At 36.5% G+C, this 19,178-nt stretch overlaps 1 protein-coding gene across 5 annotated transcripts in view; it reads right to left on the reverse strand.

Annotated features, from left to right (window-relative positions):
* The window catches only part of kcc (solute carrier family 12 member kcc), a 63,642-nt gene that overhangs the window by 14,714 nt on the left and 29,750 nt on the right, over positions 1 to 19,178 (reverse strand). Inside the window, exon 1 of one of the 5 annotated variants that reach the window (XM_011307511.1) lies at positions 7,257 to 7,965. The exons of the other annotated variants lie outside the window; for them this stretch is intronic. Within the exon in view, the coding sequence (XP_011305813.1) occupies positions 7,257 to 7,311 (55 nt within the window). The 5' untranslated portion in view covers positions 7,312 to 7,965. Of the gene's footprint in view, positions 1 to 7,256; positions 7,966 to 19,178 lie in introns of those variants that run through there. 5 annotated transcript variants of the gene reach the window in all.

Consider the following 19,178-nt stretch of genomic DNA (forward strand, 5'->3'; position numbering starts at 1 on the left):
ATACATTTGAGTGGATCGATTGATTCGATCGGCTTTGGATTCTTGCAAGCTTCCTCTCCATTTTTTTTTTTTACTCTTTATACATGAACGAATTGGAGCACGAACACTCTTCCGTGGGTGACGATACAGAGGGGCTTCAAAATTGCTCGTCAGCACGTGGCAAATCCCAACCTCGAGGGAGTGTCTTATCTGCTTCGCATTATCAACGAGGGAGGAGGCATTCCGTTTTTTTGGCGATTTTTTTCGATGGGAAGAAATATTATGTCATACGGAAACATGGAAACATTATTTATTTTTTTTTTTGAAAGAGCGAAATGAGCGGATTGAGCAAAAAATTTTAATCAGTCGGGGATAATCATTTTTATCTTTGAATTTATGGAAGTAATTGATTAACGGTAACTGTAAAAATTGGTTATGATATTTATTATTATTATTATTTTAGTAATTGATTGATTATTAATTAAAGGAATGGGTGAGCAGTCATCATCGATTTTTAGAGTGAATTCTTAGAAAAAAAAAGTGTTTTAACCGCGAAAACTTTCAGGTCCACGTGATTCCGTGACTCCAAAGATTCAGTGGATCGTTATCATTATCTCGTTAAGCTCAATATTTATGGTCGAAGTAGAATTGATAGCCCACGGCTTTTCGAGCATCAATAATTCCATCAAGAGAAAGTGGATTTCAGGATTGATTTAAATTCCCGAAATCGCCGCCATTAAATTTCATTGGAGAAAGCAATCGAGACTCAGAGCAATCGATTGTTCTTCTGCAGTCAAGAAATTCGGGAAAAGGGTGAAAATAAAATAATAAAAACTATCGCGATTATTTTCGCGGCGACAATGAGTAAAAAAAAATCAAGAGTTCAGAAGTTTCTCGTGACATCTCAATCCCGGTTTGCAGTTTTCTCTAGTGTCAAACAGCGGAAACTACTTTCTTCAGTTTATATTCCAGTCAGCGAAAGGAAGCCCTGCAATGTTGTTAAGCCCCAATGAGAAATAGTACAAATAAATAGAAAATTCACGACACGATTTGGTAGATGCATCATTGCGAATTCAATTCAATTAAGATTCGTGACTTTTTTACAGGACATAATCAAGATCATAATGAATATCATAATGAATATCATAATAATTACTATCATGACTTGCCACTTACCATTCCCCAATAATTATTAAAAAAACACAATAAATTTATTAATAAAACCACTCGATAAAATAATCATGGACTAAACAGCCGCGATTTATTCATCCCCCGAATGAATAATAATTAATTCCCCGAATTATCAATCTATCAATAATTTGTTCAATCAATATTGTAATGATGTAATTAATCCGCGTAATCATAATTTTTATTGGGAATTAATTGGAGATATTTTTTGAAGGCAAGTGAGTTGGAGACTGAAATAAGTTTTTTATTTAAATACGAGATGAATTTCCACGCATCGGAATAAATTCATGGAGAGTAAATGTAATTCCTCTGTGATTGGAGACATCATCGGATTGAAACCCGTCAATGGAAGCCTTCGGAATAGAGGGCAGAACTTGATGTAGAGTCAGTTTACACATAAATAGCGCTACACCAGCTTCACACATCACAAACGTCAGGTCATACCCAACAATAGCCAGTAATTAGACGATATATCGAAGCAATTATCCATGTCTTTGAACAGCTGACTCCCCCCAATTATCGGTAGTCAACCAATCCGATTTTATCTGTCCCGATCCAGTTCTATTTTCCAAAAACAAACCATCAATTTAATTCCCAAAATTTTGTTTCATCCATTTTCATTTCTAGAAATAAATTGAAATTAAATTCGAATTTAATTAAAAATAAATTGATATTAAATTGAACTCCCACAATCAAACAGAATTAAATACAATCTTAATAATATTATGAATTATAATTAATTATTGAGTATTGTTAATTATTATTATTGCGGACAGGATGATAATTGTCGTGATGAAATAAAAATAAAAATGAAATAAAATATTCTGTAGGAAGGAGAGAATGAGTCCTCGTTTATGCGAAATAAATATCATGAGACAATCGATGGTAATTACTCTGTACACTCGAGTAATTAGAGTTGGTGTATATTAAAAGCATTTCTGTGTATCTGAGTTTGATCTAACCGAGTGTAATTGTAACTAGGTGAATGTTCACATTACAAGCAATTGCTTGCTCGGCTTTTGAGATTGTTTCAGTGTATTTAATATAAATTTGTCCTCTCGTTTATGCACTGATAAATTCAAAGTGCTCACCAGTGTTTACATTCACACTGCTGATCACCTAATTCATGGCGCAATTCTTGAATATTAAATGCGACACATGGGATTAGATACACACGAGATTGGTCTCTGCATAATGAAACAGGACGGTGAATTTATTTTTAAATCCGGGGGCTCAGGATGTGGATGGATTTTTATTAAAAATTACGTCGAGGGCGTGACTACAGTTTATTTCGGTTTTCAGATAATTCCGATCTTCCGGGTTGGGGGAATATATCGGGTGATCATTTGAAAAATCATTGGATGATCTTCAAAAAAATATGCGACTTGTGAAATTGTCATAATTTTTCGATAATTAAATCGAGTTATCGCGTTTTGAATTTTACGTTTTGTGTTTTACTTGAATTTCTACTTTCATTCAAATTTTATATTTTTTTGATAATAATTCCGGTTAAATAAAATTCGTTATTATTTTTTATTGCCTCAATAGTGAAGAGGAAATAAAAATAACAAAAACATGTCTCATATTGATTTTTTAAATCGCCATTAAATTGATTGGATTTAATTTATAAAATGAAAATGTTTTTCACTCGCGTCAAATAGTTGTCTAGGTGCTGATATTTTTTCAAGTCAATATCTCGGGATCTATAAATAAATGTCTATTTCTATGGAACTATGCCACGAGCATAAATAAATAATTATTTTATTTGTTGTGAGATCATCTGGGTTTAAACTTCAGAGATTATTCAAGAATTTTTTTTTTTTCTAAGATAAATCATCCGTACGGCTTTTTTCTCCCCCATATGACCCCATTTTTTTCCCCAAAAATTCCCCTCCCCCCTTCTCAAAAAGAGCGATGGATAATTGATGATAAATAATTCGCCCCTCGAGCCTCCATTGGAATCTGTCGCCAACCCCTAAATACGGAGATGAAAAAATATCGGTGAATTGTGGAATCAATAATAATTAATGACCAACAATTACGAGTGGCTGCAATTAACCGTCATTATAAGCTCCCCTTACATCATCCCCGATAAAATTCTAGGCAATTGATTGAAATGAGGGGTGATTTGTCTCAAGATGGACGATCCCTAATTCCCAGTTATCGACAAAGATAATTTCGTTGACGATGAGAAACTAACGACCGCTGAAAAAGACGGAAGTGATCTGTCCTCATCTCCATTTACATCATCATTTATTTTCCGAGAAAACCAATCTAGAAAATAAAACGTGATATCGATATAGTCGGGCCTGGAATAACGACCCCACCGAAAACCGACGAGATAAATGAGTTTAATGGCTGAAGAATTTTTCATATTTCAAGAAGCTGGACTAAACTGCAGAGACTAATGCCTATTTTTTCCTATTATTCTCCGGCATTACCGTACGGAGTCATGAAACGGTAAATTACCCCGGAGATGATAAAGAAAATCTGATGATCAGTATTTTAATAGTCGACAAATTGAGTTCATTTTCTAGTCCAATAGTCCAAGAGCAATTATCCCACTGCGATTCATGACTAAACTATTATTGCATTAGTAGGAATTTTATAATGTTCGGGTGATTCCGGAAGTTGATGGGGTAATAGTGACATGTCGTGCCTCTCCTATTTATGCAGCAGTAGATTAGGAAATATCTGTCGGCTGCAGTCAGACATGGTCGTCCTCTATCAGGAGAAACATCCCGAGATTAGTCAGACCGTACTGCAGTCACTGAAGTAGGTGAATTACATGTTTGGTCAGACGCTAAATCAACTTTCACGGATTTGTCCAGGTGGAAACTTCTGGTTAAGCGGATTATTACGAATAATTATATTTATCTTTTAACAACAAAAAAAGAGTGGATTGAAATAATTTATATTTTAACAAAAAAAAAAATAGAGTGGATTGAAATAATTTATCTTTTAACAAAAAAAAGAATGGATTGAAATAATTTATCTTTTAACAAAAAAAAAAGAATGGATTATAATAATTTATCTTTTAACAACAAAAAAAGAGTGGATTGAAATAATTTATCTTTTAACAAAAAAAAAAGAATGGATTATAATAATTTATCTTTTAACAAAAAAAAAAGAGTGGATTGAAATAATTTATTTTTTAATAAAAAAAAAAAGGAGTGGATTGAAATAATAGAAAATTGTGGTGACTAGGTGTGATCTGTTCACACTATTTTTATTTTTCGAAGCTGAAATTTTGATAGGGAATCTAGAGGAGAATTCTTTGGAGGGGAAACGAGATAGGGCTTCAATAAATAATGGATTATCCTCTTGTCCCATGTCTGTCAAAAAATTACGACTGGGTGTAACCGGTTTCTGTCAATTTCTGTAACTCATCAGACGTCATTACCGATAATCATTCGAGATGAGTTATATGACAAAGGGCGTGGCTGCTGGCGCGGCAATCGCTGGAGACACTGAGAAAATCCCGAAGAACTCTTCACTCAATCCCCGACGAATTTAAGGTGTTGTAAAACTCTTCATGGACTCTGAGACGATAATCATTAACGGAGTTGAGCCCCGGCTGAGACTTGCAATCGCATTTTTACGAAATTGCCAGCTGCCGCGCGAATTCCGATAATCAGAAATCTAAAGAATTTTATTTCAATTGTAATTACTCTATCCCCATTAAAAAAAATCTTGTGCATATTATGACGACGTGTAATTAATAAATAATATGTTTCAGTTCAGTTCTAGGTACTGAGTAGAAAATTCCCTCGATTTTTGAGAAATCGCTCTATCTCTGGAGCCACTCAACGGGTCGACCTGATTTTTGTCCCAAAATTTGACTAATTAAAGTACTAATTAATAATTATCGAGTAAATAATTTTTTATTCATTACTTCTTCACGTTTTATGACATTCCCAACGGAAATTGGTAAATAGAAAAAATAGCAATTTTGTAACTTCTCATGAGAATCGAAAAGGGAGAAATTTTCACCGATAAAAAAAAATATCAACCATGATAAATTGTTGAGAATCTGGTGTAATCCTCATGGCACTCGAGTCTGTGTGGAAACTTCACCTTAATTGTAGGGGTCAACCGTCGTTACGTTAAACGTAACTGTCGAGGGGTTCACGAGAGCAGAGAATAAAAAAAATAAGATAAAAGTGAGGAAAAAGAGAGAGACGTCGTTCGGGGCAGCCATACGATACAAAAATCCCTCTATCGACGCTTGAAGCTTGAAAGTTAAAAAGATAAAATAGCCCTTTCGTAATGTGTACTATCGACGCGAGTTAACCGACTTACACGTAAGTCTGTATTCCTATCCGACGTGTACTCCCAAGTGGAAAGTACCGAGTGCATGGAAAAATGAAGGGGATGAGCGAAAAAAAAAAATTGAGAGAGAGAGAACAGCCCGCAGTCTCCTGTGTAAACTATCCATGCACCTCTCGTGGAATTGCAGCGCTTACATTTTTTTTTTTATCCTTTGGCTCTTGGCAATATTGTCAGCCCCATATTGCGACTCCTCTCGCTCTTTTACTTGCAATTTTTTTTTCGTCGTTTTGTTTATTTTTTTTATTGTTGTATTCATCCAGCGATACGTTGGGAATATAAATACAACTGCTCGTTGAAAATTTTCGGGGAGAATTTCAAATTACATGATTGCGCAATTTCTTGATTGGAAATTATTGAGGATTTAGAGTTTTCTGTTGATAAAGAGGAGTTGATTTTTAATTTAGCCCATTTATTAGATATTTATTGTAGAATGGAAGTGAAATTACTCTATTCGGTGTGCCAATATCATTAATAGGATGGAAAGTGTGTCATTCTATTGGAAATAGCGGTTTGAGATAAAAAATGCTGAGAGAGCTATTGCTCAAGTTAATGAATTATGTAAGAGTACTTGGTACAAATGACACGGCAGAGGGGATGAAAAAAAAATGCTGAGAGACACTACATCCCAGAGGGATAAATGCTCGTAATGGCGCACTGGCGTTTTATGGATGGTATCAATTTTACTCCCTTGGGAAAAAGTCGATTGTCGATGTACCTTTTGCGCAGCTTTTGGCAAAATATTTTGCATTTTCACTGGATTAAAAAACAATTTTTTATCGTCATTACTCGAATTTTTCACCGAGAGCTACAGATCAGAATAAAAATTTATTTGTCTCAATGAAATTAAGACAATTATATTTCATAAATATAAAATAATAATATAAATAAATAATAAAAATAAAAAAATAAGATAAATATATGTAATTATTGAGATAATTATTTATCTGGAATTTGTTACTCAAATCGAGGTGCTCGCGTGAAATTAATTTGATTATTTCAACAGAAAGTGAAGAGTGATTTTAATGATGATAATTGAAGTAATTTGTCTCGTGGAATTTCAATTACGGATTGGAATGGACTGGCTGGGAAAATGAGATCGTTAATAGCCTTCCGGTCGATGAACGAGGTATTCAAATATAGAAGAAAAATAGGAGGGACCAAAAATAGAAAGAGATTATGTCGTTAAGTGAAAATAATAAGATCATACAGGACTAAATATTTTGAGGATGTGAAATTCAGTGAAAATTATCTCGAGGTGATAATTTCATTTTAATCCCTTTAAAAATTTATTTCTGTTGATCATTTGAACTGGAATTTAAATAAAACTCAAGTCGTTTGGTCTTCAAAGACTTGATTTAAATCTGATTTAAAGTCCTGCATGTTTCAAGACTTGAGACTCAAATTGAGATATATAAAAACTTCATTTATATCGTTTTAAAATTTTTATTTCAAGTTGAGTCCTGAGAGTCCCAAGCTGCAAGACTTGCCTCGAGACTTCTGAAAATCTCAATTCAAGTCCCAAAAGTCCGGGCTCGAGACAAGAGTCAGGACAAAGACTTTGAGCTTCATCGGGTGATCAAGACATCCATTCAAATGTAAATTCGACAACACCGGTATGACCTAGTACCACAAATCCCCGCCTCTTGATATCCTCTGATAAGGGGGTGTGGACCGGAAGTGAGAAGCTACCAAGCTACCTCAAGCTACCCCTTGCCCCCTCCCCCAAAAAATTAATCTAGATGAAAAAAAAAACGTACCAGCTTCAAGATTACCCGGTGACGGACAATTTTTCGGTGACTTAGCCTCACTCATGATTAAAGTCCTCGCAAATCCTTCGCAAAGATAAAAAAGCACCACTCACACTAAAAATCCCTCTCCCACCCCCAAAGTGCTGTAAGAAAAAAAAAAAACAACTCAATAAAAAAATATTCAAGTCCGGAATAATTCCCGTGTGGGAGCAAGTCCTCCCGAATTATTCAAAACTTCAGTCTGATCTTCTGCATCATTGCCTCAACCATCGCACCGAATCACTCAACTCAGAAAAAATGTAGGTTAAATCAGACGACTCAAATCACTGATTATCACTCAGCGCAGTTTGAATTTCCCGCCCATGAAAGCAACCCCTCGAGTCTCAGAGCCGAGGCACAAGTGTTTTCAAATGTTCCGATTGAATTTCACCCCTGGAATAAACTCCACTGTATCACTCGCTAATTGTCGGTTCTTTTTTTTTTTTTCTCTTGATATTTTATCGAGTCAAGTGTTTTCCTCGGGTTCGGTGTCTCTCGACGCAGCTTTCATCGGGTTCTGGTCGATAACTCGAAGCTGCGGGTCCAGGCGTGTCTCCTCGTGGCCAGAACAATTTTTTTATTTTCCACACAAATTCACGAATCGATTGTCAAACGAATTGTTGAGGTATCGGTGGATTATCTTTATGATGATCAGGGGAGACCAACTCTGTCTCGATTCCGTGTCCTTTCTCACAAACTCCCAGACTCCGATGGAAATTCACGTCCCGGGCGTTGGAGCTGCCCGCTTTTCCACCCTTTATCCCGCGCCTGCGCCCATTTTCCCGGGACAATACCTGTGTGGATTGTCGGTGAAACTCTCTTGGATGCGCGAATATACTCTTTTGAGATCATACCTCAAATTTTTCTTTTCAAATGACCTTTTTTACACTTTTTTTTTCATCATTTTGTCACGCCCGGGAATAATTAGGGGGTCATTTACAGGTGGTGCAATGCTTCCGTAATTATGAGTCTGTGTGACACTTTCGAGTGACTTTTTGTTTCATCAGGTATGCCAATAATCTTTCGGAGTATTGAATAAATAATAGAGAGGTTCTCGTTTTTTTAATTAACCAGTGTGAATAATTAAAACTGCAGCTGATGCTCTTTTGGTGATTATTATTTTTTTTTGAACTTTAATCCTTTGTTCTCATACATTTATTGTCGATGTTACTGTTGCATAATTATCAACACATATCAACAATTTGTTTTATCAATAATAAAGTGATAAATTTATTATTGTTATGGAGAACCTGAAAGGATTTATCAATCGTTTTTCGTCATGAATTTTGGAGACAAAATTTACAATCGAAGATTGTAATTAAAATCAATGAAGATTGTTATTAATTTTTGGGGAATTAATTCAGTCACTTCAATAATCCATGATGTTTTAAACTCCTAGTCCACCCTCGATCGCGATAACACGGAAATTTATGGCTTCATTCAGAGACCTCGAAACATCGGCTCTCATTACATCAGCCCTTATTTGGCCCAAACTTCCATCAATTATTTATTACTCTCCATTAACTCAATGATTCCAGTAAATAAGTAATGAGTTTGAACTTGCATTATCACTGAGAGATACTGGAAATGAGAATTGAGTGACGGACTGATTTGAGGGATTTGAATTTTTGATATTGATCGGTTCGGGATTGGTTCGGAATTGATTCGGGATTGGTTCGGGATTGATTCGGGATTGGTTCGGAATCGATTGGGTGTTGCCTAAAGAAATTGAGCTGGTGATGACACCGAATAATGCTTTTTCCTCTCTGTATCGGTTTTTAGTTACATTTTATAGTGGAAATTCATGCATCGTCTGGTGAAATTCAAGGGACGCATCTCGAACAGGCGTAACCGATCGATCGTGTCACACGAGATATTCCGTCACAGCGAAAGTTCAGGGACACGCCTCTGAACCACACGAACGACAATAAACGCTAATTAATCGATCAACATCGTCATTATCGATGAATTGTTACAACAGTCGGGAGATTACGGTTGATTAGAGTTTACCGAGTCTCTTCGCTCCAGGGATTCACCTAATTCTCCATTTCAAATTCATCACTCAAATTTCAATCACGAAGTTGATCAATCCCAATCGATCCATCGAAATCGGATCCTCAATTACAATAAACTGATCATTTAATCACCAAATCGGCGGTAAATTCGAATAGTTCACATTTTTCAGTGACAGTGTTTGGTGAATATCTCGCAGTTGACGAGAGATATCGAATTTTATGAAAAGATATTTTTTGAAGAGAAAGATGAGAGCGACAAAAAAGGTCTCTATGAAAATATCTGTATTTTTTTTCTAATACGAGATATTTAATAAGAACTCATGTTTTACGAATAATGAATACAAGAATTGGACTTGTTGAAGATGTATATTCGGTGTTGATCTGATTGATGATAAATTTTCTCCTGTCGTTTCAGAGAATGAAAGAAAAACACAAGTGAATGAAAACGATCGGGCATAAATTGTCTCTATCTTTGGGGGGCTTTCATGAATTCAACTCCCTTTTCTTTTTCTTTCTCCGGAGGTTTGGTCATTGTTCCATAAGAGCACTCTCTGTGGCCTTGTTATTTTTATCAAAGTTGAGAACATCAATGGAATAGAAGAACGAAAAAACATTCCTCCATACCACTCGGTGTCTGATAATGGAGTTTTTTGTTCTGGAAAATTAAATCACTGGGGGTAGCTCTCGACAAACGAAATTGATGCGTCGAACAAAATCTTAACGACAGAAATTTCGGAAAAGCGATATTTCACTCTCAATTTTATCATTTTCTCTTCAAATATTTATCTATAACTTGGCACTTAAATTTGGAATAATTCCACAGAGTTTTATTTTGAAAAAATGAAAAGTTTTAACTGAATAAAGTCGAAAGATCTGTCCAGCTGTAACTTCTGGACCTCTCACACTCCTGGGACTGGGAAAAGGCCAAGAGGATCACAAACTCCATTGAAACATATTTCATCATACGCCACCGAAAAAGTAGAACGAAAAATTTTTCTCCCTCGGTTTTTATCCCTTTGTCCGATTGCGCTCCATTTTTTATTATTATTATTGTAACTCCCCTCGGCGGTCAATACAATCTCGGTTATTCAATTGCCGGTGGATTTCTGAAGAGCCAGAGGCCAACATGAGGTCATTTGAGGAATACGAGAGGCAAACATAACCTCCAGCATCGAAAATCGATATACCATTGGTCTAGATTTTTTAATTACCGCACTCATCCAAAAATTATGAAAATATATATTTTTTTTCGAATTTTCAAAAAATTTCTGGAAAACTTTTCAGGATTTTTTTTTATAATTTACAAACAATATTCCGATTACAATTTTTTTTTACTCGGGACAATAATATATATAATATATATACATAATAAAATTGGATATATAATTATAAATATATAAAGAAGAGTGAGAGACAAAAAATATTGTTTAATCACAATTATTTATGGTTATAAGTTTTTTTTTTCGATTACTTCCACCGTTAAATTAATTAAAATTAATTAAATCCACCGTTTATTTTTTTCATTGATTGTATCCCCTCCATTATTCTTTAATGTATATTTGTAACACGTGGAGCTTGAGGTGAGGAGAGGACTATAATTGATAAATAAATGGGCTTTTTGCGGGTGCACGTCAAATTTTCGACGACTGCCTGGTGTTGAGGTGGAAATTAATCACCGAAGTTCCTCTGGAATTGCCTGCATTTGAGGTGACGGGGCTTTCAACGTCTTTCCCGAATTATCCATCAACCCGACAATCAGGAGAAATGGATAACACCTCCAGGGACCTGCGCCTATTGAAAATGAAGGATGTATTTCCTACGATTCTATATCTCACATCAATCTCCTACCTTCATCCTTCGAAGACAAAATTTTCCCCGCCTAGCCATGAATCTGGGACACGCCTCAATTTCAAACGTTTACCAAAAATCAAAGAAAAATTTTTAAAAAATCTAGGAAGATAATATAATCTAGTTCACTTGAGGAAACATCGGATAAACGAATCTAGGATTTTTCGGGGATTTTCTCCTGATTTGAACATGAATCCCGTTAAATAATTAACGAATAGTTTATTCAAGTGAGTGAGTACTCATTCAACTGAGACTTATCACAATCTAACACTCCGTTTTTGATAATTTCCGTGAGATAATCTGATTTCAAGGAGGAATCATTCATTACGATATGATTTTCTTATCTAGAAATTTTTCGCTGACGCATGAGTTTTTAATTGCGATCGTATAATTAAAGAACTTAGCACTCCTAAAAATTCAAATCGCGCCAAAATTTTGAATTTTGAATTTTTGAAAAAAAATTTTAAACTTTGAATTTTCTTGCAATAATTAGAGATTTTTATTCATAGCCAATTAATCCATAAATTCAATTGTTTGACTCCATTAACTCGATGGCTTTAATTCCACGGAAAATTAGATAAAGTTATCACTGAAAAGCTCATGGTAAATATCGGTGATATAAAAGCAATTTTCAATATTTCCGTTACTCAAATCAACAATAAAATGTCATCATTTTAAAAATCACATCTCATGGCCGTGAGAGCGAAAAAAATGTGTCATAATCCCCTCCAAGCAAAATGGTAATAAAAAATCCAAGAAAAAACCATGGAAATGATTTTTTAAAAACAATCATAATACATATATAAATGTATACCTAAAAAAATTGATAATTAAAAATATATTGGATTAAAAACGTTCAATTAACAATTAAAAAAGCGTTTTGAGTTTCAATTAACTTTATTCATGATTAAATTGCTTAATACAATTTTTTGCATGTATTCTTTAATTAATATAGTTAATATGAGTGTAATTAGAGAAGCGAGTCAATATTCGGGTGAGAACGATGAACCCATGACAGCAATTAATGCCATAATATCCTATTTGTACGATGATATAGAATCTCCAGCAACTCGGAGACGCACTAACTATTCGAGGCCGTGATTTTTTTATTATTTTCCCCACCACATGTCCTATTGACTCAATGAATTTATTGCCATGACACTTTCTGGTTGTCCAAAACTAATCCGTACGAGAATTACGAAAAGAGGTGGAGAAATATTCGTATAAAAATGGGCGAAAGTCATCAAGTGATTCATTATCACCAGAAAAATGAAATTCCTGGCACTTGTCGTTGCTTTCGCAGCTGTCTTCATCAGTCAAGTAAGTCTTTTTAATTTAATCATTTTAATCATTAAAAATCCAGTTAATAATTTTAATAGATAATTAACTGCAATGAACTATTCGAATTACAGACTGATGCGATATTCATTGATTGGAGATTAGCTGGCATTCAAGAATCTCTGGTGAGAGTTGCAGGTCAGCTGCAGAAGATTAAACGCAGTCTTCAGGATGAAATCGAGTCGAAAAAAGCAGAGGCAGATAAGCTAGCTACTGCTAGTATAAACCAAATGACGGTACATTAAATTAGTGATTAAAAATTTGACGTTTGACATCTGGGGAATTCTTTCAAGTTCTAATAATTCGAAGAGCTGTTTATTGAGGTAATAATTATTGAATCTTTATTTGCAACTTTCAGGAGGCCATCGAGAGTGCTCAGGCGGAGGGAAAAAATATTGGTGAATGCTCAATGGACCTGAATTCAGCTCATACCCAAGCTGTTAAAGATTACAACAAGGAAATAACAGAATGCTTCGAGCAATATCTTACAGCCTTTGAAGAGAAGAGCCAAAAAATAAATGATTTGATTACAGTAAGTGGACAATTCCTTATTAATTACCCAATAATTTATCTTGAAATATAAATAAAATGTGAATAAATCATCAAGACGATGAATTAAATGTTATTATTCGCCTTTCAGGAAGGGGAAAACTTTAAAACCAATTATGAAAATCTCAAAGAGGAACACGATGATGAGGGTATATTGAACCTCTATTCGTCGGCGAAATTTATACTTCAAACTCCTTCCCTGTTGCCCTGGAAATTCCAAGTGAGAAAGGAGAAGAAACTCCCAGTGAATGCAACGACTCTGGCTAAAAAGAGCATTGCAAAATGCATCGAGCCTTTCTTCAAGAAATTTGAGTCTAATTTGAGCAATGCTAACGGCGCTGCAAGCGAGTGTCTCGAATCATTGGACCTCCCATTTTGACAATTTGAATTTTTAATTTAATAATAATAATGGCATTGTCATCGTAAAACAAACTGTAAAATTATATTGTAATTTCATTATTGATAATAAAAGACAAACCGCAATTGTGCGATTAAATCTAGTCTCAATTACTTATTGCATCTTCGGCTGGATGAATATTCAGTTTAAAAAATTAAATCTCAGATAAAAAATTGTTGATAAATTGTAATGGAGAGATGAACAGGATGATTAATAAATTTTAAATTATGTGCATTAATATTTTATTGTCGTTTTTTTTGGGGGTTCTGTATTTCAGGATTGAATTGAACATCGAATTAAACTGCCTCTTTCGTGTTGAAACAATTTAATAATGGAGGAGTTGGTTTACTCGCAAGTTTACTCGTTGGCATTCTACAGTTTGCACTTCGGTGCAAGCTTTCGATATGATTGCAGCAGTTTCTGAGATTTTCCTCAATTATTACCGTCTTTTTGTTTGCGAATGAGCGGACTGTAATCATTTCAATTGAAGTTTTCAATTTCCTCCGACGAACATTCACCAACAGCCCACGCAAATAAAACTCTTCAAGACTTTGTTAATGATTCCGAATAACTGCATTATTTAATTTAATTCTCGAATGACTGAGTGTCACAATGAAAGACTGATGACATCGAGAATTTATCGATTGAAAATCATGAATCAATGATTCCCGAGTGTTTTAAAAAGATATCAATAAAAAAATTGAGAAAATAAGAAAATGGAGAGGCCATTGATTATTTTTGGCAATTTATTATTGAAAATTATTATTTATGGGTGAATCCTCACATATTTACACAAAATATCAATTTTTAATAGACAATTCAATGAAAAATCACGCGCACAGGATTAGTTGATTAATCAAGTGATTAGATAATCAATGAATTAGCGGAGAATGTTCTGGTGGGTTGATCAGATAAGTAAGACGAGTCGATTAAACCAAGTATTTGAAAACCCGTAGTTATCACCAAGAATCCAAAAACAAATAGTGATAAAGAGGTCTTTATGAATCCTTTTATTATTTGATTCCACTACAAAATAATTCCCATCCCTAAATCGTCTCAGGGTAATTCCACGCATACTTACGCCAATGACACGTGCACCACCGACTAATTACGGTTGAATAATCATTGAATTATTGCCCTTCATAAATCGTAAAAAATTTAATCTCACAATTACTAGCTTTTACAATTTTCCACTGGCGTTCTGTTAAATTGTAACAATAATTAAACTATAATTTAATTATAATTTTCCTCACATTTAATTGTTCGGGTTGTTAATTGAGTCGATCGTCCGGAGACGATTAGACCGATGGAATTTTCTGGTAATCTCTTTTTGACTTTTAATTCCGAGGGCTCTATAAAATTGTACAAGATTGACAACACATGTTCATTTTTTGGATTAAAAATCCATCACTCCACATTATTGACTCAATTAATCTATTGCTCGAAAACTTTGAAAGTTCTGCCGCAAGTAATACCCTGTACACATCATAATTGCTATCAGAGTTTAGGGCGCGGAGTGAGAGAGAAAATTCAATGAACATCTGTATAAAAATACCCGAAAATCATTGAGAACGTTATTGTCACTAGCAGGATGAGATTCTACGCACTTGTCGCTGCGTTTGCAGCTATTATCATCAGCCAAGTAAGTGTCAGATTTCCATGATTCTCAGGCTTTGTGAATTTCTCTCAAATCTTAATCTCAATTAACTGTAATCACGAATGAAAATTTTAGACTGGCGCAATAAACGTAGATCGCAGTATCGCGACTAACCAGAAAAATCTGATAAGTCTTCGGCATCGGCTGAACACTACTGAACAAGATTTTCTTAGGAGAACAAAAACGGCACGAAAAAATTCTCAGAAAATCGTTGAAACTATTTCTGAAGAGTTTAAGGTAGATTTATCAAAATTAAAGTGTTTCACTTGAAAAAAACCGATGGACCGGTGGATTATCGGGTTTAATTTCAAATTTTCAGAGGACTTCTGCGCTTGCCATAAAGGAAGGAAAGAATATAAAGACGTGCAGGAAAATATTTAACTCAGCGACTAAAAAAGGTTTGATCCAAAATGCCATGGAGATTGATCGGTGCAACCAGAAACATCTTCCCAACTGGAATGATATGTATGAAAACATTGACAAGCTAATAGCAGTGAGTAATTTTTGTGAGACTTAAAGGGAGTCCCGAGACGAAGGAAACTAATCGTGTAATATTTTTGATCTTTAGGAAGGAGAGAACCTTCTAGAGCGGTTTGAAGATGTGAATAGCGAATGTGAAAGTAAACCGACACCGAGCGTATGTTTATTCCTAAGACTATCAGGGCTCTCTGTTTCTGTGAAGACATGGAAATCACAAACAAACACGGAGAAAATGCAGGAAGATCAGAAATTTGAGAGTGCTAGAAACGCGACTATGGAATGTACCAAGTCGTTACTCAATACATTGAAGGGAGACGTGGGGAATATCAAAAGTGTTGCAGTACAATGCATAAAAAAGATTCCTGTGCCCCAGTCTTCGACGCGAACTATAACAACTGTTACACCTCCAGTCCCCACTGCGGCGTCAACCACCGCTGAACCTTCAACAATTGCTGAGACTACAGCAGCTATCAAGCCATCAGTAATCGTTGAACCCGTTGCTGAAGCAGTCACTGCTGAGCCTGTACCAACCGACGAATCGGTGGTTTCCAACGAGCCGTCAACTACTACTGAATCCGTACCTCCAAGTGAATCTCCAGCAATCGTTGAAGCTGCAGTCTCTGCTGAGTCTTCACCAGTCACCGATTCTGTGGTTCCCAACGAGCCGTCAACTACTACTAAATCAGTACCTCCAAGTGAATCTCCAGCAATCGTTGAACCTGCAGTCCCTGCTGAGTCTTCACCAGCCAATGAATCTGCGGTTCCCAACGACTCGTCAATTATAACTGAATCCGTACCTGCAAGTGAATCTCCAGCAATCGTTGAACCTGCTGTCCCTGCTCAGCCGTCACCAGCCAATGAATCTGCGGTTCCCGACGAGCCGTCAACTACCACTGAATCCGTACTTCCAAGTGAATCTCCAGCAATCGTTGAACCTGCTGTCCCTGCTCAGCCGTCACCAGCCAATGAATCTGCGGCTCCCAACGAGCCGTCAACTACCGCTGAATCCGTACCTGCAAGTGAATCCCCAGCAATCGTTGAACCTGCAGTTACTGCTGAGCCTCCACCAGTCGAAGAATCTGTGGTTTCTAATGAGCCGTCAACTACCACTGAATCCGTACCTCCAAGTGAATCTCCAGTAATCGTTGAACCTGCAGTCACTGCTGAGCCTCCAGCAGTCGAAGAATCTGTGGTTTCTAATGAACCGTCAACTATTACTGAATCCGCACCTCCAAGTGAATCTCCAGCAATCGTTGAACCTGCAGTCACTGCTGAGCCTCCACCAGTCGAAGAATCTGTGGCTTCTAATGAGCCGTCAACTACTACTGAATCTGTGCCTCCAAGTGAATCTCCAGCCGTCGTTGAACCTGCTGTCCCTGCTGAGCCGTTAGTAGCCAATAGATCTGCGATTCCCAACGAGGCATCAACTACTACTGAATCTGTACCTTCAAGTGAATCTCCAGCCATCGTTGAACCTGCTGTTCCTGCTGAGCTGTTACTAGCCAATAGATCTGCGATTCCCAACGAGGCATCACCTACTACTGGATCCGTACCCTCAAGTGAATCTCCAGCAATCGTGGAACCTGCAGCCCCTGCTGAGCCTTTACCAGTCACCGACTCTGCGGTTCCCAACGAGCCGTCAACTACTACTGAATCCGTACCTACAAATCAATCAGCAGCAATCGTTGACCCTTCTGCCAATGAATCTGCTGTTTCAGCTGATCCTAAAGGCGCGGTCACGCCAGTGAAGCCATGCGTAGTTGCAGCCACCTACCAAACTGACCAAGATAACATCACAGTTCATCATCACATACATTTGCATTTGCTCACACCCTAACGAAGAAGATCAACAACCCTCCATCCACAAGTGAAGCTTCAACCACTATTGCAATCACATGCAACGAATTCATTCATCAAAGCAACCATCGATGTCATAATTCTAGAACCAGATAATTTAATCGCAATTAACCATAGAATGTTAATTGACGCACGATCTAGGTACGAACAGGGACAGAAAAAATTATTCGTGAAAGCCGGAAAATTTAGCACAACCTCCACTTCAACACAAAAAATTAATTCACTGAATTAATTATTTGACTTTCCCCGTTGCACCGGCATCAGGCGGGTCGTCTCCTCGACCCAACAGCTGTCACCACTTGTTTTGGTCTTCCACTGTTTTTAAACTAATTGGAAATTCACCAGCAGTTTAGGTCCTCAGCACGAAGCAAACTAAGTCAAATTAACTTGACTTTCGTGTCAGAACAATTTAACAATCATGAAGTTAATCGACTTGAATTGTTGAGAATAAATAATTGAAAAGTAATGTACCAATTGTTATTGATAACATCTCATTTCCATCAGATTCATTTTGATTAAAAGATTTCTCCAGTCGCCAGATGGAATAGCTCTCAATACGAGATTGAAATCGTTCTCTGCCCCCATCATCTTATTTTTTTTTTCCTCTGCATCCCTGAGTAGTTGCTCAAATGGACCTGATGGAAGAGAAATTTCAATGTCTCCCATCTCTTGAATTGAGAAGTGAATGATAATCGTACAAATGGAATTGAATCGGATTGTCGTCTGTGGGATTTCAATCCTAGAATTCCAGAATACCGATCACCATCGCCGAGGCATTCCAATTCCCTTTCATCCATTTCTTGTCCACATCGCTCGCTTCACTTCTCCATATTGTCTGCATCAACTGTAATTGCATTCACCACCAAGAAGAATTTCTCGATTAATAAATAAACAGTGAGTAATTGAAATATTCCGTCCGTTAATTACCAAAATGTAATTAAAAATCGTCCTGTTGCTTCGGCTGAAAATAGTGACGTTGAATAATCATTTTTAGTTTCAGCAGGCCCTGGGAAAAAAAAACTTATCTCCAATGAATTCATCATGACCCAGATGATACACCCAGTTGTGCAATAGCAGGGATAGGTTGTTAGCGTTTCCATATCCACGGGCACTTTCATCCCGGCTTGGAGCTGAATCTCAATTCCCCTTGCAGCTACACATGGCAGCGTTTCAGGGGGTAAGGGGTAAAACTCGGTGAATTCCCTCCATGACGTCACGAGTTAAAAACCTCATGACGTCAAACCCGGGAGGTTTACGCTACGCAAGCGTCGAAGGGTTGGGTGCGGTGCCATCACCCACTGACCCACTTAGAACCTTTTTCCACCGCAGGTTGCTGGATCCCTTCCCCCAGAGCATTTTTCTCTCTTCATCTTTTTATCTTGCGGTTAGGAACTGCTGGGGTGCCACATCTCAGTTCTAGCTCTCGATTTTTAGAGTTGAAGGGTTCACAAGCGTTCAGTTACTCCAGAATTCCCACATGATAAAATATATATTTTTTATTCATTTAATTTTATTTATTCAACTTTGGGGTGAGAAATAAAAAAGGCATATGAGAGAGTAATTTATGATTTGGTTATACGCCCCTTTTATATGAGGATATATTTTTTATTATTGAATTTATAAGTTAAATATATCATTTAGAGGACTCTTCACATAATTGTTCTCGCAATTGGTATATCGGTGCGACGGGACTGTTTTCATGTGAAGTTAGCGCTGCGTCAGGTTCGCGCGCCAAATTTGAATCGATTACA

This window comes from Fopius arisanus, unplaced genomic scaffold (assembly GCF_000806365.1).
Source record: "Fopius arisanus strain USDA-PBARC FA_bdor unplaced genomic scaffold, ASM80636v1 scaffold00055, whole genome shotgun sequence".
NCBI lineage: Eukaryota > Metazoa > Arthropoda > Insecta > Hymenoptera > Braconidae > Fopius > Fopius arisanus.